Source organism: Trachurus trachurus (assembly GCF_905171665.1).
Source record: "Trachurus trachurus genome assembly, chromosome: 15".
In the NCBI taxonomy this organism is placed as follows: Eukaryota; Metazoa; Chordata; class Actinopteri; order Carangiformes; family Carangidae; genus Trachurus; species Trachurus trachurus.
The window spans coordinates 26,048,899-26,074,375 of NC_139906.1; the positions used below are offsets into that span (position 1 = coordinate 26,048,899).

Here is a 25,477-nt window from a genome sequence, read left to right on the forward strand (position 1 = left end):
GCCCGAGCTACCTGTTCATCTCCCAGATAATTAATGTGTACAAGAAGCCGCTAATTGCACATTTCACTAATGATTTATGGGTTTTGTGAAAGGGGGGAAATTGGGGGAAGGATGTGTGTAGACTCTGGTGAGGGAGTACAGCTGGGTGAGGAGACATGATTGATGAAGAGTGTGTGGATGGGACGGGACGGGGAACACTCCCAACAACTAGGCAGTGGCTGTCAAAGTTGGGCTGTGTTGATGTAAAACTATAGGCCTCGATATCGTCTGACTCTGGTTCAGCCTTATCCACACTGAGGCCTATTGATACTGCTCTCAGTTGAGATGAGACATCATATTTAGATGTCTGAGTCAGAAGGAGACAGAAGTTGTCTTTGATCTGTATAGGTTTATCCTTTTCTCTGAAACCTATGAATAAAAAAAAACATTTCTGCTCACTGACTTTTCATCAGGACCTTCAAATGCCCAGAGGTCTGCTGTGGAAACCAGCTTGTGTTTGATTCCCCCTCCTATTAAAAATAGTGAAGAACCTCTCTGACTATTCCTGTTGTGTCTCTGTTTCTCTGCAGCTTTTAGAGTTTGACAAAGAGCTGTCTGTCTTCAAGGATCGACTGCACGAACTGGAGATCGCCTTCCCACCCAGGTATGGAGACGTTAGCTTCATATTTTTTTCTTGTCTTTTTCTTTCTGAAATCCTTGTAATGATACAGTATCAGGTCCTGGATGTGTGAGCCACTCATCCAGGATGGTGTTGGTGTGTATATTAGCCTTTCTGTCCAACTCTTTCCTTGTGACTGAAAACCAATGCTGAATGGATAACTGTGAATTTCTTAACATGTGTTGATCTCAACTTTTTTTTTAAAACTTTGGTACAGTCTGTTTTGTGCAATGAAAGAATTCATAGAGGTTTCCTTCAGTCTATTTGAAACTTTAACAAATCATTATGTTTTTAAAGGTGTACAGAAAAGAAAAATGAATTTGATTCCACTCTGGGTCATAAAATTAGTGTAATAACTCATCTATCGGACGATGTAGCCCAAACTTTATGCAAAATTCTATTTTCGAGTAAATCCGGGATGAAACTGGGGTAATTTTTTTACCCTAACCCTAACCTTTAATTTGAAGATGCAGGGTCTTGATTGGATGAAATGCCCTCATTAGAGCAGACCCTGAGCTGCAGGTTTCTCTACACAGGCCCCATCTAATGTTGGTAACCGCAGTGATCTTAGTCATGAGATGAGGAGTCATTATTAATATGTAAAACCAGGAGTCAGCCCCCCCCCCCCCTCTCTTATTGTTCAAAATGCTACTCTGCTGGATCTGTGTTTGATGGCTATCACTTGTTAAATATAACTGGATAAGGTCCCAAACTGCTCCCATGTGTATTACGCGTATATGTGCGTAGTGTTTGTCACTGTGCGTTGTCTTTGGCCTGCATTGGTATTCTGTCTCAGTGGGACTTATGGGAGATTGGAGCGGGGTAGTCTCCTCTCCTCTCCTCTTCCTCAAACAAATGCATTTGCAATTAGCCCTTTCAGAGGAGAGGGAGGGCAAACATGCGGCCGGCGTGGAAATATGTTTCGGGAGCAGCGCGTTAATGGTGCTTGACCTTTGCCGTCGGTTGTGACTCAATCAGTGCAGATAATGAAACGCTGTAATCAAACAATAATTACTTGATAAACTGCTCTAGTGGCAGGCGCAGGGCGGCGGGGGATTTTAGTGTGTGTATGTGTGTGTGTGTGTGTGTGTGTATGGCTTTGAGTGCGATTTTCAAATTGAGTGTGTGCATACATGTGTAGCACCAGCCGGGGAAACGGTGTGTGTGAGAGTGTGTGTGTCAAGGTTCTGCCAGTCCCTGTTTTTTAAATGACTCTGTGTCTTAATCAGAGACCCCATTTACATCACTTTGCATAAGTGACAGGTGGATTTATTGTCCTTTTACACTAGCTGACTTTTGCACCTATCCATATAATACTGAATCATCTCTCCACAGGGAGGGATGAATGCGCGGCTGTGGGAGAATACAAATGATTTCCACATACTTGAGGCGATGATGAATCAAATAGATGAAACTCGGGAGCAGCATAAGAAATTTGATTTGATCTACTGTGTGTGTGCGTCATATTACATTGTCTGCCTTGTAATGGCTAGCAGTGGCCTAGTTAAACTTAAACAACCCCCTCCTCCCACTTCCCACACGCACACACCCTCCACACATACACACACACACACACACACACACACACACACATACATATACCACTTCCCCTCCCCCTGTCAGGTCTGCCTTGTGCTCCTTGAGCAATCAAGCCTCAAGGATTGTTCTCCATCTCATAGCCTGCGCCGGACCAGCCCCTCGCCATCTGTGAGGTTATTACTCTTTTTTAATGCAGGCCATCAGAACACACCCTCACCGACACACACACACACACACTCATGCGAGCACACGGCTCACTTTTGTTCAAATCTGCAAATCAATAGTCGTTGCAAACATTTAATCTGCAAGTTAATTCTGCCCGCTGGGTCGGAGTGGTCAGGGCTGAGCCGAGGTGGGTGACAAAGTGACAGTGTAAAAAATGTAATGTCCGCTGCTTTCTATTTTTGACCATGTTTCTACAGCTGAAGCGTCCCTGGCCAGCAGTTTGTTTCATTTTTTTTGTGGAATGCACATCCACTCCTGGCAGACATATATCTCTGTCCCTCGAACATAGACACATGAATTCTTCTCTCGACGCTGCTGCTGCAGAGGCTTCAGGCTGTAAAATGCATTTCTTTACTTTCAAGAAGGTGTCTGTCAAAGTTGGCCGTGACAAGTCTAAGTACTTGGGCACCGGGGTGAGGAATTTGCCCGGGCCTTGTCACAGTTGGATCTGGAGCCAGTTGGCTGCTGCGCTCTGATTGGCCGCAGCACGACTTATATACACGCACATGTACGGTTACGGGTTTTTCGTAGCCGGCGTTCTGGGAGAGAAGTAATCAGAAACCAATCATTTATTTAGACAGAGTTTCTCCGTGGGGCGTAATGTATGATACTCCATTCAGCCATTATGTGGTTATCTTTGCACATGCTACAGCATGGCCATTTGACTAAAAATAATGATACTATACATTATGGTGCTTTGATTTCATATTTGAAATGGCATAACAAAGGTAATATCCCCTAAAACATACTAAGGCCCTTGTAACTTATTCATGTATTTTGATTGATTTAAGGGAAAGCTTTTAGTACTCCTCTGATCTGATTTCTTTGCCCTTTTTTTGCACAAGATCGATGCAAAAATTGAATCGGGACCCCGGCTGCAGGAGGAAATGCAGTGGACAATGAGGGAGCAGTGGAAGAATGTATTCTGCCTGTAACGTGGTTACTGGTAGTGGGCTTTGAGGGAGATTTTGAGTGACATCAGAGCGGAGGAACAACTCCATCGATGGACAAATCCTGAGTGATTTCAGGGTAGGGAGATGGTGTGGGAGTTGTGCAGTGGCAAGAAGAAGAAAAGTAAAAAAGGCATCTGTGCCATGTCTGGAACTGTGAAGGAGACGTGAGGAAGAGGAGCCAAGATCAGGGTACTATAGTGTCACTAGGCAGGGGGTCCCATCTAAGAGAGACCTGTTTCAGATGGACAGCAATTAGTTACAGACAGACAGACTTACAATACAATAAATAACATTTACATAAAAATGCCAAATAGAAGCAGATTTAAAGAAGAACTATGTTACATTTTTACCTTAATTTACCAGCTTCAGAGTCCTAGTGCTGGTTAAATCAATGACTTGTAACTTGTTCCAGGGAGAATGGAGGCTCTCTGCCTTCCACCTAGCGTCTCTTGACTGAAAACCAACCTTGTAAGATCAGAGCCTCCGTCCCGGTGTCCCAGCTCTCGTCTCTGCGGCACCACCACACAAACGCGCCTCGTAACCCGTAATCTCTTGTTTATGACAGATTAAACTACACAAATATACACATAACATGGTAACATGGTAGATGATAAATAACGTTATCCACCGCTCCGTGGATTGATTTCTCACCGGCTTCATTGAAAACAAATGCACATGGAGGAGAGGAGGGTTAGCATCACAGATAGTTTCGCTAGTTACTAAAAACAGGAACGAGTTTCCAATAGTGCTTTTTTCAGTGCCCTTAAAATGAGTTTAAAATCCCCTACTGGGATCAAGCTGGACATTTCTAAAGGTTTGGCTGCCAAAAACTTAAAATGCTGCATTTTGGGCATCCCCTAAATACACATACTTCTCTGACTTCTATGTATTTCATTGTGTAGGAGAAGCTGTCTCTCTCAGCATATAGAATGATGGGGAGGCCTCAGACCTGACAGGATGGCTCCAGTGTTGGTGTAGTCTAGACTTTGGGACAAGCAGGAGCACTAGGGTACGGCCCAGAGGTCAGGAGGTGAAGCAGTGAGGAGCCAGAAATATAAACAGTTGTGTCTTCACTGTGTGAGATGCATCCTGGGACCAGCCTTAGCACGTTAGCATGCATTTTCCACAGCTGAGGATCCATGAGGATGCTGGGAAACTCTACAACAGGGGTCTCCAACACATTGCTCAAGAGCTATCAGTAGCTCACAGCCCCTTTCCCAGTAGCTTGCCAAAGGATTAATGGATCATACATGCATTTGAAAATTGGATTGGTCACTCAGCAAACCTGCACCTTACATCCAGGATTTCCCTGCAAGGCGGGCTACCTTGGTTAAAGTGTGTGTATGTGCATGGAGCCATTCAGATGTAACGTGTAGATGTGCACCATGCTCGCTCACAACTAAAGCGAAGCCGTAACGTTTTTTCGCGCATTTCCATGGCGTGGAAAGATCTCAACTTTTTGGGAGGCAGCAAGCGCACTGCATGTCATGTGATAAGAATCGACCAATCAGCTCCACGGGCCTGCTTCTCCTACAGCGACATGCTACCCGGCCCTCAGTGCTTGTCGGTGTAGTGTCAAATCCCTGTTCCCTGTCTGCCCCGGGATGTAGAATGTGTATTATCGAAGAGAAACACACATTTCAAAACCACTGACTTGTATCATCAGAACAGACATGTCCTGTGATTTTCAGCCTCCTTTCATATTAATAGAGAAGGGACAATACCTGACAGTGATCATTTCAGTTATCAGTATGATAGAGGCTAAAGACAGACTATTTCCATGAAGAGAGGGAAACACAGTTTTGTTTTACGAATGTAAAGAATTTATGTTACAAAACACGAGTAGCTCTCGGCCATTGTTATTTTGTAAAAGTAGTTCTCCGAGGGAAAAAGGTTGGTGACCCCTGATTTACAACATCAGCAAAATAAGGTCTGCACACCAGAAGTAGCTCCAAAGCTCATTATCACCTCGTGTTTTGGTGATAAGTACCCGAAACATCCCATACTTCTGGTGTGCAGACCTTGTGTTTTACTATTTTGATAAATTTTTTGTCTAGTACCCAGTTCTATTTTTTTGGGATGTGCATGCTGCTTCTACAGTTTTTTATAAACTCCAGAAAGACTTCACCGCTCAAGTGAGACAATGTTTTGGTGAATCTGCTACACTAATAAGTGCACATGAGTGAGTTAACGGAGCGATGGAGAATTCCTCAAGAGTCCTTGGAGCTCATAGGAAGTGCTCACACAGATGTTTGTGCTGCGTTCAGAGGGCCTGTACGAGTGATGTCACCCTCTCTCCATGTGTATTTCACTGTGAATACATTAGTCCTGTAACAGTGCTGTGTGCGTCCTGTATGAAGGAGGCTTTTTGTTCTCTGCACTGTGAACAGTGGTGCCGTGGTGCAGCAGAGGAGCGGGTTTGGTCCTAGGAGTGTGTCTGAGCCGCTGTAAGCGTGTGGCACACCATCCCAGGGTTCACAGGCTGATCTACTGAACAGGAACATTGTTTTACAACCATCAGCACATCCATCATTCTAACTACTGGAGAGCCCGTGAAAATGATGAGAGCCCATTGTGGTGATAATAGCTGAAGATTGTTCACTGTCGTGTGTCACTGCCTCTTGTCTGAGATGATGCCACTGAGAGGGGAGGCTTTGTTTCCACAATCTTACATGGAGAGAACGAAACGGACGCCATCTGTGTCTTCTTGTCTTCATTTAGAGCAGTTAAAGGCAGAACGTGTCATAGCTGAACCCCCGGCAGGCTGCGAGCCATGAGCTATTGATGGCATTTCACTCTGTTTGTACTGCACTATGCCAATGTTGTGCCTGCGAGCCTCCCAGCTCTGCAAACTGAAGCAAACATTCAGCTTTATTGATAGCATTTGGCTGATCTTTTTGAATCTGTGTATGTGTGTGTGTGTGCGCCTGTGTGTGTGTTTTGCCAAGCCTCCCCTGACAACGGCAAACAAACATAGCTGTAGGGGCAGCTAGTCATTTGAAACCCACTGTTTCTGATTTTTTTAGCCAATGCCGGCCCTCCACCAGCCACTCCGACATCCCATGATGACCCTTGACCCCATGTTGCCGATCCTATGACTCTTATCTGTAGTTTCTTGCCCTGCCTGTGTATCCAAGTTTATATTGCCCTCATTAAATACTAGGCAAGTGAATAGTCCACTGTTTGGCCTGTCACTTATTTGTCATAATGTAGGACACAGTAACAGCTTTTGTTCAGAAGACAGGAGAATGTGGGACAGGAAGCTCTGCTCTGGTAGTTGGTAGTCTGTCTTATCACAAACTCTTCACATTTACACATTTTATTAAATCTTTAAAGGGATATTTCAACATTGCAAATTGGCCTATTGGCCTATTGCCATAATCCCTGTAGCTTTAGGAGTAGGTTCATTACCTTTAATTGACGGTGCAAGCTGTTTGAGATGGGCGGAGCTGAGACGCGAGCTGCACGGTATTTCCATGTTTCCCTCATCAAACACATCAATCCAACAACTCCAAAACTGTCTCGCGGACAAGTTGTGAACTACACATTCACCAGCCTATGAAATAATAACGTATAATTATGTAAGTCGCCCAGCAGCCGTGTCTGGAATGTAGTTCCGGCTACCCATTTATCTCGAAAACAACTCTGTCTCATAACGTTCCATTATTATTTCATAGCGTGGTGAATGTGCAGGTCACAACTTGTCCACCAGAGCATTTTGGAGTTGTTGGATTGTGTATTTGATGAGTTTGATGAGCAAAAGGTGAACTGTGCACTGTGCAGCTCACGTTTCTGCCCCGCTGATCTCAAAACAGCTTGCACCGACAATTGAAGGTGATGAACCTACTCCTAAGACTATAGTGATTATGGCAGTAAGCCAATTTGCCAAAATGTTGAAATATCCCTTTAAATTATTCATTGTTTTAATGTTTAGAAAACAGGGCTATTGAAATCCAGTGTGTATCCGCGGCAGCTTGTATGTGACAGTAGCCTCTGTGTCTGCTGGGTGAGGCTTGGTGACACACTAGGTAGGGCCTGTTCCCACTTCGCCAGTTGTTTTTTTTTTTTTACTGTTGCAAGATAAACAAGCTGACAGCGACCGGAACACATGTGAGTAATGTGTCAGCAGCCAAGTCAAACATTAAACCCCAAACCAAGCATGAATGAATGGGCCCTGGATGGGCAGGGTGGTGGTGGTGGGGGGGGCGGGGGTGGTCTCGATATTTGACCGTATGTGGTCAGCAACACGAAACAATGGAGGAACAAGCAGGTGAGAGTCGTAAAAGATTAGAACCACCACTGAACAGGACAAAGACGGGTGGTGAAACAACAATCACACGAAATCTCAGCATCATTATTATTACTGATGAGAGTCAGAAACGTCACTTCTATACTTTAGTAGCATCTAAGTGAAGTATCATTTTATATATAAACTTGACCTGTTGGACCTGAGCAATCTGTTTAAAGCACTGTGCAGATCCCTTTACATGTCACTGGGAACAAGGAAGGATGGTGAAACAGATGTTATGTCCCAGCTTAATACTGTAATGTAATATGATACAGTGCGATAAAATACAATACAATACAGTGCAATACAATACAATACAATATAATATAATATGATATATAAGCATCCTAATCTTTTTAATATATTGGACTTTGCATTCAGTGTATAATAAATCAACCTTTAACCATCTCAGTCTAGCAGTTAGAGAGACAGCAAAATGAACACTTGCTTCCATTTTCGTTATGAATTATGATTTTTTTTTTCCTGCATACTGACTGTTATCTTCAGCGCCTGATGTGGTTACAGTTTGTACACACTGAAAACCAGCTCAAAATTGGATTCAAAGTTTTTGGGATTTGATAGATTACCCTCCTTTTAGATTTAATTTTAGAAGGATGGCAAATCCAAATCTGTGTTTTCGTTCTTTAATTTTTCAAATCTAGTTTCGGTCAACAAATTTGTCTATCTATTTGAGAATTCTCAGGTGTTTGTGGGAAACCTTCAGCCCAACTGAGCATGTGAAAGAACAAATTTGTCTCTAAAACTAAACTAAAGTGTTGATATGTGGGTGACCTGTAACCGTCAACAATGTATTTGTCTTGGAAACATATGGATCCTTCATTCTAACATCTGTCCCTTAGCGTTTGAACCTATAATAAAGCCTCTCACTTCCTCTTATTTTACGTCTTGACTCGGAGTAAGTGGTGTGTGTGTGTGTGTGTCTGTGTGTGGATACCTTGGAAGTGCAGCTCCCCCTCCTTATACAGATACACGATTGTTGGAGTTATCAGCTCGGCCCATTAATTAGTGTAATTAGTCTTGCTGCGGGCAATAAGGGTCTGATATGTGCTGACGGCCTCCAGCCCACACGCCCTCTCGGACCGTTTACCTTCGCTGATAAGTTTGTGCGCTCGCTAATCGGACGCATTAATCACGCGGCCCCAGCGCGCCATTCAACTGTTTGCTGTTGCATTAAGACCTGTTATCTGTACTGGGGCCAAAGGAGTGTGCGGTGTAACAGACAAGGGAAACAACCTATACCCACACACACCGGGACGCAGAATGGCCCTTTAATGGCCACGCTGAGTATTTTTAATCAGTTTTTTACAATGGCCGCCTGTCATCAAAAATGACTGAACGATAGCAGAGGTTTTGTTGCTGAAGTGCTTTGGGAAGTTTCCTATCAGGAAGGAGTTCATTGTTTGAAGGAGGTGAAGAGGGAGGGGGGGGAAACTTTACTCTCTCTCAATCTGTTTAACACCAAAATGACCTCAGCTTGTTAGTCAATAAAGCTATAAGAGGGTCCCTGATAGGAGGAGTGTCCAGCAGGACGGGGACGGTCCCTCAGGAAGCGGCGGGGCCACCCGGGAGTGGAGCCGCTCCAGCAGCCCTTTGAAGACTCTGCTCTTTTTCACCCTCACGCTGCCTCTTTCTGTCTGATCCATCTTTATCCCCTCTCCTCTGCCTCCCTGTCTATCTGTGTCACTCATCCATTCTTCATGCTCCCTTTTATCCCAGGATCACTTTGATTAGCATAGCAAAACCCCGGGCATTTCCCCCCCCACGGCTTAAGTGCTATTAATGCTAATTGGAGGCAGGGAACTTCTCTAAGTAGCTCTCTGCAGGTCTATTTGTACACCTAGTGGGGGGGCTGTGTGTGTGTGACTGTGTGACTGTGTGAGTGTGTGTGGTGTGCTGATGAGCTCCTTCATGCCCTAGCTTTAACCCCAAACCAACACAGAGGCTGTGAGAAAACATACTCACACAGATAGCACATGGTCATTATGTATGGTCATCGTGTCAGCACATATCTGTGTTTGTGTGTGTGTGTGTGTGACTTCATCATAGGCAGAACAGTGTCAGTGTGTCATGTCGGCACCGGTGCAGTCTATCACAGGAGAACCTATCTTCTGTTGGCCAATCCTCACTTCATCTGATGATGAATATTTACTTTTATCTATTAGTTTATTTGACAAAGATTATAACTGATCAGCAGAAAAAGAGAAACAAGAAATAATGCAACACCATAACAGATGGTTATATAAAAGATAACAGCACTGCAAGTATCTTAATGTTCAGTACTGAAGTTGCCAGTGACGGACTGGATTTGAGTTGCACAGCTACTAAACATCTTCAGTCTTTTCTTCAATATGTGAAAACATGGTTTTGAACCTCATGTCACAGACTGATCTGAAATAAATGACATGAGCTTTGAATTCCTTTGGATTCATGATAAAATTATCAAGTTCTAAATTCTTCTTTGGTTCCATCACAGTCAAGAGACTCTATCTGTCAAAATGTATTTGTCTCAACAACTGTCATTTTGTAACCACTCTGATTAGGGCTGCAACTAACGATTCTTTTCATTATCGATTAATCAGTTGATTATTTAAACGATTAATCGATTAGTTGTTTGGTCAATAAAATGTTGAAAAATGTCAATCAGTGTTTCCCAAACCACAAGACGACGTCCTCAAATGTCTTGTTTTGTCCACAAACCAAAGAGAGACTCAGTTTATTGTCATAAAGGAACAAAGAAACCAGAAATATTCACATTTAAGAAGCTGAAATCAGAGAATTTGACTTTTTTTCTTTAAAAAAACTACTCAAACCGATTATTAGATTATCAAAATAGTTGACGATTAATTTAATAATCGACTATGCGATTAATTGTTGCAGCCCTAACTATTTAATGTCCTGATAGGTAAGAGTTTTGGACTTCTAAAGGTAAAGCAAGTCTATAACTAGCAGTTGAATTAGGCAGAGTCATTTGAATGCACGCAAACACACATAGAGAACGACTGCAACCAAATGCTTATTAAACATATTCTGTGTGAGCACAAAGACCAATTAAGCTGTGAGAGCCCGGGTAGTGTGATGAATGGAGAGCCCGGCGCGTGTGTTTATTTTATCATTAGGATTGGCCGTCCTCGGAGAAGATGTACTATGTGTTGTGCTACAGTTAGCACATGTGGCGCTGCAGGAGCAAATTGGATTGGTATTACAGTATGTAAGCCCGGCTCTTACATCCTGATGAATGCCGACAAACAAATTGGATTGGTGGCGTGTAAATCTGAAGCACTTTGATGAGCCGAAGGAGCAAATTGAATTCTCAACAATGTAAATCTGTATCAGCTCAATGGCTCCCCACCCGACTGCAGCCCCCGCCGCCGCTTAAATCATGCAATTGTTCCATGCTGTTCCAAGACACAATCTCTCTTGGCCATTTGCCGTGGCACCTAATCTGTTTTTGATGACCATGTAGGGATGTAGCTATACATATGGGCAACTGAATCTCCCTCTGGCCCACTCCGCTTAAATTGCTCTCATTCTGCCTCTTCTTTTTTATTTTTTTTTATTTTCTCTCTCGCACTGTCTCCGTCTTGCTCGCAAACACACACTCACAACCTGCACAGTTGGCAGAGAAAGATTGCTTTGATTGAGCCATCCATGTGTGTTGATTCAGGAGATTACTCAGATGATTGGTCATACTAATGGACCTCCTGTTTTCTGGGGAAAACATTTTGATCTCCGTCTCAGAGATAAGGCAGATGACGTGACGTCTCATATTTATTACTCTGATTCATATGCATCATATTTACTGCTTTCCTTATTGCCTTTGCTTTGGTGTCTTGTTCCTTTAGAATACTGTACAAAGTTTCCTTATTGCCTGGACACCACCTAAACCTTTCTAAATGCCTATTGATGCGCAACACCAACACGTGTCTGTACTTTTGCATTTATTGGTGGTGTTTTTTTCCCTTGTGTTTTCACAGCTACCCGTACAGTGAAGACAGCAGCCAGGGGAAGCAGTACATGAACACCAGATGCCCCGCCTGGTGTGACCGAATCCTCATGTCTTCCTCTGCCAGAGAGCTGGTCTTAAAGGTGAGCATCAACCTCCCACTCCTGGACTGGACCAGCTCAGGGGTTGGAGGTTGTTTTTAACCTTTCACCTGTGTTAGAGTCGCCACTGACCCGTTTTTAGGTTTAAGTTTGTTTATTGCGTAACAGCTTTTGGACTTTGTCAGGATGGAACTTATATTTAAACAAAATAAAATAAAATAATTTCACAAAATTCTAAAATTTGTGTTGTTAGGGAGTTCAAACTGAAATTATGAGTGCAAAACCAACCTTTTCATGGATCAGGAAGCCCAACAACATAACCAAGAGATGAGAAACAAATTAAATGATGAATAACTGTTTTTAGTGTGTTTTACAGCTGATTTAAGACTCAGGTCAGAACCGACCCTAACACAAGAGATGGTAGCAGAAAGCTGAAAACTGACTGAAGAGGAAGGTTACGTTGAAGTCAAGTGGTATACTGACAAAAAAGGCCCAGGGGTCCACACCAGACATTAAAACCAACATTTTCATGGATAAGGAAGCTTAACAACGTAACCAAGAGAAGAAAAACAGATTGGATGAAAAAAAATGTTTTTAGTGCATAGTATAGGCTAATGTACAGCTGATTTAAGACTCGGGTCAGAACCGACCCTAACACAAGAGATGGCAGCAGAAAGCTGACAAGAGGAAGGTTACATTGAAGTCAAGTGGTATACTGACAAAAAAGGCCCAGGGGGGCACACCAAAAATATTAAAACCAACATTTTCATGGATAAAGAAGCCTAACAATGTAACCAAGAGATGAAAAACGAATTGGATGGGAAAAAAAATGTTTTTAGTGTGTTTTACCGCTGATTTAAGATACAGGTCAAAACACAAGAGATGGTAGCAGAAAGTTGACACAAGATAAAGGTTAAATGTCAGATTTGTTCATATTTTGACCTAAATGTCACACCCACTCACTCAGCTAATATACACGCTCTTTATTAACACCTTGCTAATTATTTCTACAACTCCATCGTCCTTGATCCTCATCGCCCTCCCCTCCTCCTGCCGCCTCACAGATGGGAGGATGAAGTGTATGTAAATATTAATTTGGAGCACTAAGCCGTGGGTCCACCCAGACAGTGTATATGTCCCTGCGCTTATAGAGTTCCAGTGGGCCTTATTATATTTTCTTCATAAAACCCAGGACCCATCCCAGACAATCTGCCACCTCTCCTCTCTCTTTTCACCGACTGACTGACTGACTGACTGACTGACTGTGTTGTTTGCTGGATTTACTCCGCAGAGCCCTCGCCTCTTGATTTAGAAATCAGGCTGCTATGACAACCCAAAGATCAGTTTGTATGTTTTAGATCCCTAAACTCTGGGTTCTTAAACCATTAAGCTGAAGCTTTGAGGCCTGAGTGTTTCCAGTGGCTTTCATCTGTTAATGTGTGTGAAAGTGTATTGTACAGTAGCGCGCTGCAGCAGGGGGGCTGCTCAGGAAGTTTGGCTTTCTTTTGTCTGCCACAAATGAGAAATTCCTTCCTGAGCTTTCTTCTTTCACTTGACTGAAGCATCACAAGGAGCAGAACAATAACTCTGACTGTGGTACAGTTAGCTGTGGAGCATTTCAACCTGATAAACACCTGCTTTGTTTCACCCATTTCATTAGTCACAATGATATATACAGTATATACAGCTCTGGAAAAAATTAAGAGACCAAGTCCAAAATGTTGTTAATAAATCAGCTTCTCTACATGTAGCTATGGCAGCCATCGATTCCAGTGTCTATTGAACTCCAACACAAGCACACCTCACTCTACTTAGCTGATCACCTCAACCAAATCATATTTAATGAGGAAGAAAGATTATAAATGAATAAAAAAAACACTGCTACGATTAAAAATTGGGATTAATCCACCAAAGTTGAGTTCTAAACTCCTCCTAAGTTTAAAAAGTAGTGTTGTGTTGTTTTAAAATGAATATGAACTTGTTTTCTTTGCATTATACAAGGTCTGAAAACACCAGAATTTTTTTTGTTATTTTGACCTGTTGCCATTTTCTGCAAATAAATGCTCTAAATGACAATATTTTTATTTCCAATTTGGGAGAAATGTTGTCAGTAGGTTATAGAATGAAACAAAAGTGTTCATTTTACTCAAACACATAGCTATGAATAGTAAAACCAGAGGAACTGAACATTTTTGAAGTGGTATCTTAGTTTTTTCCAGAGCTGTATATAGAAAAAGAAGTGATTCACCCACTTTTACACCCACAGCTGGGTTGTTTGCCTTTCTTCCCCTCAAGCACGCGGCTAATTGCTTGTAATGCGGGGACGGAGTGGAACAGTAAGTGTGTTTCGCAGATTGGCTGATGATTCACTGAGCACACGCTTCTCCGCCTCACAGCGTTACAGATTGTTGAGACATGGGCCCGTAAACAGCCCGGTGTGTGGCGTCATCTATCATGGCACGGTCGGTTAACTCGCCATCATGTTTTTTTCTGCTTGCCGAGCCCTAACACGCCAAAGGTTGCCCGCCGGCCATGCGGCGCGGCACCAGCTCTGGGAACGCCGGTAATGAATGTTTAGCCGAGCGAGCGCTCCCTCTCTGCCGTAGGGACCCCGGGTAATTTGTTTATCTGTCTAAAGATTATGCAGCCCGAAAATCCACAATTTTATGCTGCCTTTGTAAATTATCAAGTGTGTGTTTGATGAATGTATCCGCGGCTGTGGCAGGCAGCGGGCGGGCGGCGGCTCGGGGGCCCCGGCTGCCAGACAAATAGAGAAGGTGGCAGTGCGTGGCCCGCTAGGAAAGGTAGTGAGGTGGAGGCAGACGGTGAGCTGACCCTGCTCCGCCGCAGGATTGGTCTGAAGTTAATTTGGATTTCGCTTTATGGTTCATTCTCATGCTCTCTGTCTCTTCTCATCTTGAAGTGCCATAGCGCAGCTCACCGAGTCACAACTGGTAGCACCCAGCAGCCTCTCTGTGTGTGTGTGTGTGTGTGTGTTGGGGGGGGTTGTGGCGGCTGTTTAAAAAGTCTTTAGTTCAACCAGACAAGTGTGATTTATTCTCCAGTCTGCAGATTCATGTGTGAGTGGGTAACAGCTTCTTTGTGTTGCAGAGAGTGATATTGAAACACGATTCTCTGGGATGAGCTCTTAGATTACACAGGGAAGTGAATCTGGCCCAGAGGCAAATGTCCACTTTGTAAATCACTCCCGCTTTTCATTTCTCTTTTCCCTGAACAAGTTTCAAAGTAAAGACTGTGCTGAGTTTCTGAAGGTGTGTTCACTTCAGTTCAGTTGAGCCGTGTGTTTCCCATAAATCAGACACCATGCTGCCGCTGTGTGAGAGGAAAAGATTCAACGAAACAATGTATATAATGTGTGATGTTTCCTGAGTTTCTCAGAAACATTAAGGCGAGCACTACAGGCAAAAACATCACGCACTGGTCAAACTTTGAGGCTTTGGGCAACTTTACTTCCTAAACATGTCTTCTTTCAGACTAAGGGAAAGAAATGGTAGGAAATCCACATTAAGGTGGTTATTTCACTTCATTTTGTCTCTTTTGTTGGTAGATTTCTCCTAAATTCACCAAAAGTTAACATGTTACTGTGACATACTGTGCTCTCTTTACCCTAAACAATAATGTAGGTTCCAAACATTGTCATTTCCTCTCTATCTGCAACTAATCGTAAAAGTACAATTGACAATAACAATCTATGGAATTTATACAATACAATCTTTAAAGGCTGTTTTCTCAAAATGAGTTTTACCTCACACACAATCTCAACTTCAGCAGCACTTACAGACACCAAACCCTCCTCTTTGATCCCTTTCTATATTCTGAAGGTTTTTACAGAGAGAGTTTGTTGATATATCATATCATATAAAACGTGGCGAAATTTGTTTGTTTTTTTAGGGCTGGTGACAGTATTTTCTCATTAATGGACACATAAAAAGAGATATCCAAAATCCCCCCTAATTTTCTTTTTACTCTATTGTGTCAACAAAATAAAACAAGAATGTTAAAAGTAGCTTTATTCGATGTTCAGGTTTCTGTTCTGGAAATATATGCAAATTAGCGCATATTTAATTAGGTATTGCCTAATTTACATATTTAAACATACCATTTGACAAAACTTGTAATACAAAAAATAATTGTCTTGATAAGTGATAAACTTGGGAAGTTCCATGGTGATATCTCTTAGTTTAAAAATTTTACCCTGTTCACCTTTAATGTCTGGCCTTAAATCTATCATCATAAAGCGTTGCACATGTCCTGTAGATAGATAGATATGCTTTTGACTCTCTGTTGGTCACTGATTCATTCTTTGTGCCTGTAAATTGGCTTCATTCCACTAATGGCTACCACGGTTCTCTGGTGTCTGCATATGAGAAAACCACAGCTATTTATCAGGTCCAGTGGGTGTTTCATTTTAAATGGGAAATATTACCCAGGGATCTTCACCGCATATGGGCGACACAATAAGAATCTCAGTGGCAGCGCAATAAACTGTGCTTTGTGTTATTTCACCTCTCCTGTGCCTGAACCTTGGATTTATTCAGCAAACCCCCCAGGTGACTTTTACTTTGAAAGGAAGGAACAACATAATCCTGCTAATTGTGTCTAATGAAGCTGGTACATTGATTGCTCATCCATGAATATGTCATAAAACGTGATAAAAGCCTGTAATGAGTAGCCTGTGTAAACACCAACACGGTGCTGCTGACTCTGCATCCTGTGTGTATTTACTGTGTAGCAGCAGAAGCAGCAGTAGCAGCAGCGAGGGGGGGGCAGGGGGGGCCGGCTCCTTCACATCATGAATACAACTCTTGTTTATCACCTGTTCACATCACAAACGTTCTGGTTTTTGTGTCTCTTGCAGCCTGAAAATGAAGAGAAGTCTATAGTCTATGATAACATTGGGCCCAATGTCTGCATGGGGGACCACAAGGTAACGACGGAACCCTCACTCACTGTGTGATTGTGTCGTGCTGTTGTTGAGTAAAGTGTGTGAGTCTGAGCGTGCAGCTGGAGAGGGTGGACCAACTCTCAGCACATCTGCACCTCACTGGGGGAATCAACTACTTGTATGTGGAGTTCATAATGTCATTAGAAATAAGGATATGATTTAGTTTTACTGTATTTTATTTAATTGTTTTGTTTTTGTAACACTTATCAATGATATCTCAATATTGTATCTTAATTTGCTATTCTTCTGAGTTCAGGTTTTAAGTTTTAGTTTCCCGTAATGTCAATGCAGATGAACATTCTGATGCCTAAACAATCCCTCTTGAGTTTTTAATAGGGCTGCAACTAACGATTATTTTCACTATTGATTATTCTGTCGATTTTTTAAACGATTAGTCGATTAGTTGTTGAAAAATGTCAATCAGTGTTTCCCAAACCACAAGATGACGTCCTCAAATGTCTTGTTCTGTCCACAAACCAAAGAGAGACTCAGTTTATTGTACATAGAAACCAGAAATATTCACATTTAAGAAGCTGAAATCAGAGAATTTTGCCTTTTTTTCTTAAAAAACTACTCAAACCGATTATTAGATTATCAAAATAGTTAACGATTACTTTAATAATCGACTATGCGATTAATTGTTGCAGCTCTAACTCTGATGATACAATATTTAAATGTCCTGATAGGTAAGAGTTTTGGACTTCTAAAGGTAAAGCAAGTCTATAAGTAGCAGTTGAATGCATGAGAATTTTGACTTTTTTTTCTTAAAAAACTACTTAAACCGATTATTCAATTATCGAAATAGTTGACGATTAATTCAATAATCGATTATTGTTCGATTCATTGTTGCAGCTCTAGTTTTTAAGAAAAATGTCATGTGGAGCAACAAATATATTTCAACCAAAATAACTCAATTTCACATCAACATTTTCAGGAAGAAGCATAAAGAGTGTGAAGGATGAAGCTGCAGAGCGGAGTGTTATTCTGTCTGTTGGAGCTGAGTGTATAGAGAGCGTTTCACACAGCTCCCTCAGAGGCGGCCGTGTCAGACAGAGGGTTATGCTAAAAGAGAGGCGCCTCAAGTCAGGTCTTTCATCATTACTTAGTGTGATATAGACAGTGGTGTGTGTGTGCGAGGTGACCCGAGCACACCGACGGAGAAGCGCGGCGGCCGTCACCTCCGAACCACACACTGCTGCTAAAATCACAGCGGGCTATGTTTAAAAAATGTCCGATGTAGTTAGCACCCTGGCCCCAAAACGCACGGGGCCTGGTATGTGAGTTTAACCTGCGTGTCATAGGTGCTGAGGGAGCCAGAGAGCCGACGCTCGTCCCACGGAGCGTCAGCACAGTCTCCAGCTCCTTGTTTCTAACTGTGGTTTTTGTCTTTGTCCCCCTCTCCAGCCTGTCTTCCTGTCCTTCCGAATAACAGCGGGGGCAGGTAAACCTAATGCAAATAAGCACAAGTGTTGTGTGGTGCAGTGATGTCGTGGTAAATATTAATTTTTCTTTATTATAATTCTTCTCATTGTTGCTATGTTTTGCTTTGTTTTGCTTGATTTTTCATGACTTTGCACAGATTTTTCTAGAGGCGGCTTTGCCCCCTTTTTGAAGAGTTTTATTCCAGAATAAAACATCATCAGTGGAAAAAAATGATGCATGGGTGCTGCTTAAAATGCTCCAGACATTTTAAGACATGTACTGACAGACTAAAGCTTCATTTCATATTTTAAAAGATATTTCAACATTTTGGCAAATTCGCCTATTGCCATATAGAGTAGGTTCGTTACCTTTAATTGTCTGTGCAAGCTGTTTTTAGATCGGCGGGGCAGAGACGGTGGACTCTGGTGGACAAGTTGTGACCTGCACATTCACCACGCTATGAAATAATAATGTAACATTACGAGACAGAGTTGTTTTTGGGGCAAATGTGTAGCCGGAACTACATTCCAGACCCGGCTGCTGGGCATCAAAGTAGTTCTGAGTTTGCTTCATGTGTTGTAATGTTACATAATTATTGTTGGATTGTGTATTTAGTTTGATGAGGGAAATGTAGAAATACCATGAGCCTCTGTTGCATTAGCTGAGCAGCTCACGTCTCTGCCCCGCCGATCTAAAAACAGCTTGCACCGACAATTAAAGGTAATGAACCTACTCCTAAAACTAAAGGGATTATGGCAATAGGCCAATTTGCCAAAATGTTGAAATATCCCTTTAACATAGCAGAGAAGAGTGGCCTAAGAGGGCATGTTGTTTTTCTCAGGTTGAAACCACTGCTGTGTATTTATGAATCAACCCTCTCCTTCTTCTCCTCCGCAGGGAAGTGTTGCCAAAGGGGGGAGAACATATTTCGCGAAGCGCCTCTGTGAGAACACCAGAGAAACAAACAGGACACCAACACACACACACACACACACACACACACAGACAGACACACAGGCATACACATGCACACAAACATGTATATGCACACACACTTTGCACAGCGTACACTGAAGAGCCTAGACAAACTTTTTTCAGCAGTGCTGACCAGTTGCAGTTGTCCTGACACCTCATTCATATGAAAACCGGCCGTTTTCTCTCCATAAAACACTTGTTGAGATGTGGACGAGCACCCGAGGGCCCGGCTCCAGACAAGACACACATCGCTGACCTCATCGTTGCCATGCAACCCCATTCCCCAAGAAGAGAAAAGGAAGGACGGACGACTCTTTTCCATGCCACAGCCTTGTTGCCAAAACTCTAATTGAAATCAACCCTACTACATACTTTTAGACACCGTACTCGCCATTTTTAGGTATGCCTCTATGTATAGGAGCTACTTTCCATACAGTATGTAAGGTGTTTTAAAAAAAAAAAAAAGAAAAGTGCAATGCAAAAAAAGTTGTATATCTATATTGTTAGGTTTATTTGTACATTGGACAGTATAACATAGAGTTGTTGATGGTTTTAGTGCCGTTCTCTTTTCCGACCAAACATTGTGGTCCCTTTTGTTGGAATAGATAGAATCTTTTCACTTTATTTCGGCAGTTTCTATATAAATATATATATTTTGTTTTGTTTTTGAGTTGTCGTTGTTGTCGTTGTTGCCGTTGTCGTGTGCACAACACACTGCCATGCCTGACACATCAGTTGAGTCTCATTTTATATACTGTCATTTTTAAAGAGATAATTTATAATTCTTACCAAAATGTTGATGCTGAAGTGCAGAGACGGGGAGTTGGTTCCCGCAGCAACAGTGACCTTTGAGTCAGTACAAGAGGAGAAACAGAGACAACTCTTCAGTGATTTATTGCCTATCCAAGAATGTTTTAAGCAGTGCCATAGACCATGCAAGTATATAAGATAATGTTTCATATATAGCACTCTCACATTATTATTCTTACTCTAACTTATTTCTATAATATTATGGTTCTGAATGTGATATTTTAGATAGGCTTGGGTATCTTTAAAATGTAAACTTTTTTTGTCTATTTTTGTTACTGCATTATGGTGCCAAGTATCCTACACAGAGATGAAGTGTGTAAGAGTTATATAAAATACTTAAGTCAGATGGTATATAGGTGTTGATTATGACATGTGTAAAGAGAAACTCTAAATGTGGGGAAAGAAGCAGGGAGACTTGCTTTTTATTTGTTTTGTATGTAGCCCTCAGCAGCCTTCACTGCAAATAATTTGAGCATTACAGGGGTGATAGGAGCCGCCACTGTTTCTTTTTATTGATTTCATTTACTACACTACAGAATTTAGACTGTGTGAAGCTGTCAGATTGATCTTCCGTGATTTTTTTTTTTTTTTTTCATCTAAATCACTGCAAGTAGAAATGGTTTTGTGCCTGCTGCAGAATTTATGTTGTCTTGTGTGACTTGGTTTGTAGGCAAAAAGTTAAAAAAGAAAAAGAAAAAAAAAGACAAATCCCTGCTTGTTTTTGTTCCTGCTGGTCATTGTGAGTAAACCGTAGGAAATATAAGCTGCAGTTTTTCTTCACTCCATCTTATAAAAGCAGATAGAGATTTTATTCTATACCCCTTCTGGACGACCTGGCCTCTACTGTAGGTGATGCAGTTCTCAAGCAATAAAAACCATTAGAGCTCAACAGCTGTTTGTCCTCATTACCTCTGGTCTCACCTTTCTGCTGCCCAATAAGAGCTGCTGATGAACAGCTCCTCTCGGTTCCGTATCCACAGCATCATCAGTGTGTTATTAGTGGATTGTTACAGAGTGATGGGCCTCACCAACAGGGACTAGCACACATTTCCTCTCTTGGTTGTCTTCCTTAGAGCTGCACTCTGACACTAAAATATAATATTACCATGAAATAGTAGTTGTTTTTAGGATATTCATATTATATGTCTGCTTTAGGAAGCAACACATTTATTATTATCCCCATAGGATGTTTTATACATTATGATTTTGCTCAGTAAAGAATATTTATCTTTAGGCTGAAGTGGAGGAAAGTTCACTGAGGCCAGAGGCCAGAAATTAGTCAGAGAAATCCTTATTAGACTATTTTAATATATATAAATAAAGTGGGCTGTTTAATATACTAATGACACTAAACCTTCCTGGATATTATTGTAAACAGTTAGGTTAATTATCCTATGGTAAATGACAAAAAAATAACTAAGGGTTAATTTCGTTATAATAATAAAATAAATACAAAAAAATGTTGAACTCCCTATGAGAACAACACATGGCCTTTGAAGTTAAACCTACATCATCATTGGGAAGTAACTTATTATAAACTTATTGGAACATGACTCACTGTTTCCCACGTTGATAATATGACAGGAAATATAAACTTCATGCTCGAATCATTGGAGGTTCCTGTCGTACTTTATTTCATGACCTCTGGTTCCTGATTGGTTGAATTCAACACTGACCACGCCGTGACAACGTTAGAGACAGAGGGGCGCCCTGCTGTCACTGAGCTCCAGTCTACTGAGTATAAGCTGAACACCAAAAGTATTAAGTCTTAATAATTAATAATTCCCTTCAATAAATAATGAATTAAAAAACGAGTGTTGCCGCCAGGAAAGGTCCAAAAGTCTTCTGTTAATTATACACTATTAAAATACTATTAAAAACGGAAAAAGAATATTAGATATTCTTAATGATTATTTTAGTGAGCTCTAGTTATAATAATAATTTGACCTTTTGTTGCAATAATAATATTAAAAGGATAACAATAAATATAATTAATGTATTTATATTTTAATATAGAAATAATACTGTTATAAATATATAGGCCTATGTATATATATATATAATCTGAAATATAAGAACAGAAATATAAAACAGTGATATCAGCATTAATCTTCTAAAAGCATCAATAATGAAATTCAATTATTGATAGTCATGAATTTGTCTTTAATTTATATTAAGCCCATACATTAAAACAAAATCCATAATAAAACAAAAATGCTTGTTAAATAATTTATTCATAATACAAAGTGTTTTTTTTTTCTTCCTATAACCTTCCAGGAAGCAATAATACTCTCCTTCATTCCACCGTAGACGCTGGTCCAGGGTCTGTTCCGCTGTGTGCTGATGAGGTAAAAACATCAAAAATCTGAAAACTGAAATCCAGAGAGAAGCGGATACTGATGGGACGTCGTTAAAACAAGCTGCTTTTCTTTACACTGATTATTTACAGCATTTTGCGTCTATACACGTGTGCGCCGGGCCTGGAAGAGAGAGAATGGGTGAAATGTGGAGAAAATGGGCGACATTCACTCCGCAGGGATAAAAAAAAAAAAAAAAAAACCAAGCAGCTGGTTTATCTGAGGAGGGATAAGCGCGTCAGGGCTGCGAGGGGGTTGAGGAAGGCTGCCACGGTTCCTCTCGTTAAAACAACATAACTTATTCAGTAAAAAATATATACAATCTCACGTACACCGTCGTCTTTAGGCTATAACAGCACACCCCTCACTACATTTTATTCTCTCGCCCCCCCCAGGCCAGTGGATACCCTGGTTAAACTGAGCTTTAGAAGCGTCACAGTCACAGGCCCCGTTTACACCTGCCTTTTAAAACATGCGCCTATGGGATCCGGATCAGTGGCCGGCTGGAAATAAATCACCTCTACTTAAAAAAAAAAAAAAAAAAAAAAAAGCTTCCTGTCACCTCTCACAACAACCACTGGAGGAAATTGTCGATTTTGTTTAAACCAAAATAATCTAAATTACATTAAGGCTGAGTGAGCTATAAGAATTGAGTTCGCTTCACAGCAGGATGAAACAGAACAGACAATAATGTCATCATCTCTCTCCTGATAAAAATATATCATACCAGCTGTGTGGTCCTATAGGAATATTCTAAGGTCTAAACGTAAAGGCCTCGCTGACAGAGGTTGGGTAGAGGTGTGAAGGAAAATGATGTAACAAGTGTCATGAATGAAGTGAAACACCATGACCTGTGGAGTCCGACACTGATCCGGATTCTACATTATAATTTGTTTTACATTTACACGTGTTGTTAAACTCCAGTTGTATGTAAAAGGTGATTTGCATCGCCAGTTCTCTGTCCAGTGTTTGAGTCCTTCAACTGGCGGTCTGATATCTCCGTGCATACAAGTGTCTGTGAGCGGGGTTCGGTCTCTGGGCCACGTCGTGGTGAGCGCGTCTTCGGTGCGTCTTTACGCACACTTGTGGTGTTTTTTTTGTTTTTGTTTTAGTTTTTCAGTTCTGTCTGAGTAAAATGCCATTCCCTCAGACGCATGTTGGAAAAGTCAAGTGTTCGGGTGAAAGAGTGCGACAAGACAAGTCTCTCCTATGATGACCCTTTGGCCCCCCCGCTCTCCACCCTCAGGCCGTGGGCATCACAAAGTGTCCGAGCTGTTACTGCAGGGGCTGATCATCGCCAGGTTGGTGGCCTTGTGCTTTTTCAACAGTCTCGTGATTTTCTCGTCGTCTGAGTTTGGGTCCAGTGGTTTGTTGTACTCGTCGTCCTCCTCGTTGTCCGAGCTCTCCTTCATCTTCTCCGTCTCAGAGTCGTGTTTCTTCTTGGCCGTGGCCATTTCTGCCGCGTGTCTCTTCCGCCATTTGGTTCTTCTGTTCTGAAACCAGACCTGTTGAGGATGGAGAGAAACACACAAGTTACACAACATGTTGAGACGCTCAACAGGTCCAAGATACGAGCACGTCAAGCAGAAGGCCCACAAGGCACAAAGCAGAGCTGGTGCACAGGTCAAAGTAACAACAACAGCATGTGTAAACAAAAAATAATAATTCATTAAATTAAATACATAATAATAATAATAATAATAATAATAATAATAATAATAATAATAATAATAATAATAATAATAATAATAATAATACAGTTATTCAGTATTAACGTGGATCTTGACCTGACCAGTGACCCTACAGTTTATAGGTTAGTATTAGTCAGAATGTAGTGAGCGGGTGTGAGACGGTGTTTACCTTGACTTGACTCTCGGTCATTCCTAAAGAGTAGGCCAGCCGGGCTCTCTCTGGACCCGCCAGGTATTTTGTCTGCTCGAAAGTTTTTTCCAGTGCGAAAATTTGCTGTCCTGAAAACGTGGGTCTGGAGTGTTTCTTCTTGCCGTCTTTATCCACCATCATACCCTGAGCTGCATGAGGAGACACAAGGAGATCTAGTTACACACAAGAGAAGTGACAGTTAACCACACAATCTATGCATCAGCACTGATCTGAAGTATGATGCACAAGTTTATACATTGACATACACACAACTATAAATGTGAACAGCATAGTGGAGCCTCACTAACGTTTGATCCTCTATCAGGAGCCATCTTCATTGTATTAGTTATAACCGTTTGGTTTGGTAAAGCTGCAATATTATTGTTATTATTATAATTATTATTATTACTATTATTATTATTAAATGCATAGACTTAAATTTCCAGTAGTTATTGTGAAAATTAAATGTGGTTGTTAAATGTGCTGTTTGTTTTTTGCAGTGACAGCAGCTCTTCAGGCCTAAATAATGTCCACAGATCAACAGAGCTCTATATAAAAACATGAGCAGCTCTGTCTCAGTTTACACTCATCATAAACTAAACCCTTCAAGAAAGTAAACAAACACTTACATGGACAGGGAACCCGCGGGTCCCTCCAGGGAGAGCCCTGCATCACCCCGGGCCAGAAGATGGGCGCCCTCCCCGGCAGCTCGGCCAGGGGCTTGGGGTACCGCGACACGGCCGGGCTGAAGTACATCCCCGCCGCCGCAGCAGCCGCCGTGGTGGCCAGGCCGTTTATCCGGGGGAAGCCGGCGGACAGTAGCTGACCGGCCGTGGTGATGGGTCTCCCCAGGATGTCGCTTATTCCGTGCGGGGTGCCCCCGGCCAGATGGGAGTTGAGGTTGGACAGCATGGTGGGCGCCTTGAAGCCCGCCGGGCTCTGCTGCAGCGCGTACGGGAACAGAGACGTCTTCATCTCGGTCATGTTGTGCAACGCCGCCAGCGGGGTGCTGCCCAGGACGAAAGCACTCTGCCGGTTAGCCTCCATCTGCCCGACCGCTAACATTTGTGAACATGAACCACCGAACTCGCTTGGACAAAAACGGGAAATAATAATAATAATAAAAAAAAAATCAGGTTATGAGGAGGAAAAGAAGCAGAGCGGTGGTGAGCTGGAGCCGCGCCACTGTTCCTCCGTCTCCAAAAGTCTGCTGCAGGACAACACTCTGGAAATGTTGGAAAAACTTGAGCAAAAAAAAAAAAAAAAAAATGAACTTGTTGTCTCTTGGGAAGCGCAGAGCTCGATCAAACTCCCTAAATGTGTGTCCGCTGTTTGTTT

The 25,477-nt window shown here is 41.9% G+C and overlaps 2 protein-coding genes across 2 annotated transcripts in view; one reads left to right on the forward strand and one right to left on the reverse strand.

Moving 5' to 3' along the window:
* The window catches only part of inpp5a (inositol polyphosphate-5-phosphatase A), a 178,023-nt gene extending 158,891 nt beyond the window's left edge, over positions 1-19,132 (forward strand). The window contains exons 12-16 of the mRNA XM_083988008.1: positions 570-643; positions 11,659-11,770; positions 16,608-16,676; positions 18,099-18,186; positions 19,014-19,132. Of these exons, the coding sequence (XP_083844134.1) occupies positions 570-643; positions 11,659-11,770; positions 16,608-16,676; positions 18,099-18,179 (336 nt within the window). The 3' untranslated portion in view covers positions 18,180-18,186; positions 19,014-19,132. The remainder of the gene's footprint in view (positions 1-569; positions 644-11,658; positions 11,771-16,607; positions 16,677-18,098; positions 18,187-19,013) is intronic.
* Positions 19,133-23,514: 4,382 nt separating this feature from the next.
* On the reverse strand, positions 23,515-25,204 carry nkx6.2 (NK6 homeobox 2; the record flags this gene model as incomplete). The annotated part of the gene is made up of 3 exons (XM_083987926.1): positions 23,515-23,763; positions 24,119-24,288; positions 24,769-25,204. 3 exons carry the CDS (start codon positions 25,202-25,204, stop codon positions 23,515-23,517), a joined length of 855 nt encoding a protein of 284 aa, XP_083844052.1.
* Positions 25,205-25,477: the final 273 nt, after the last annotated feature.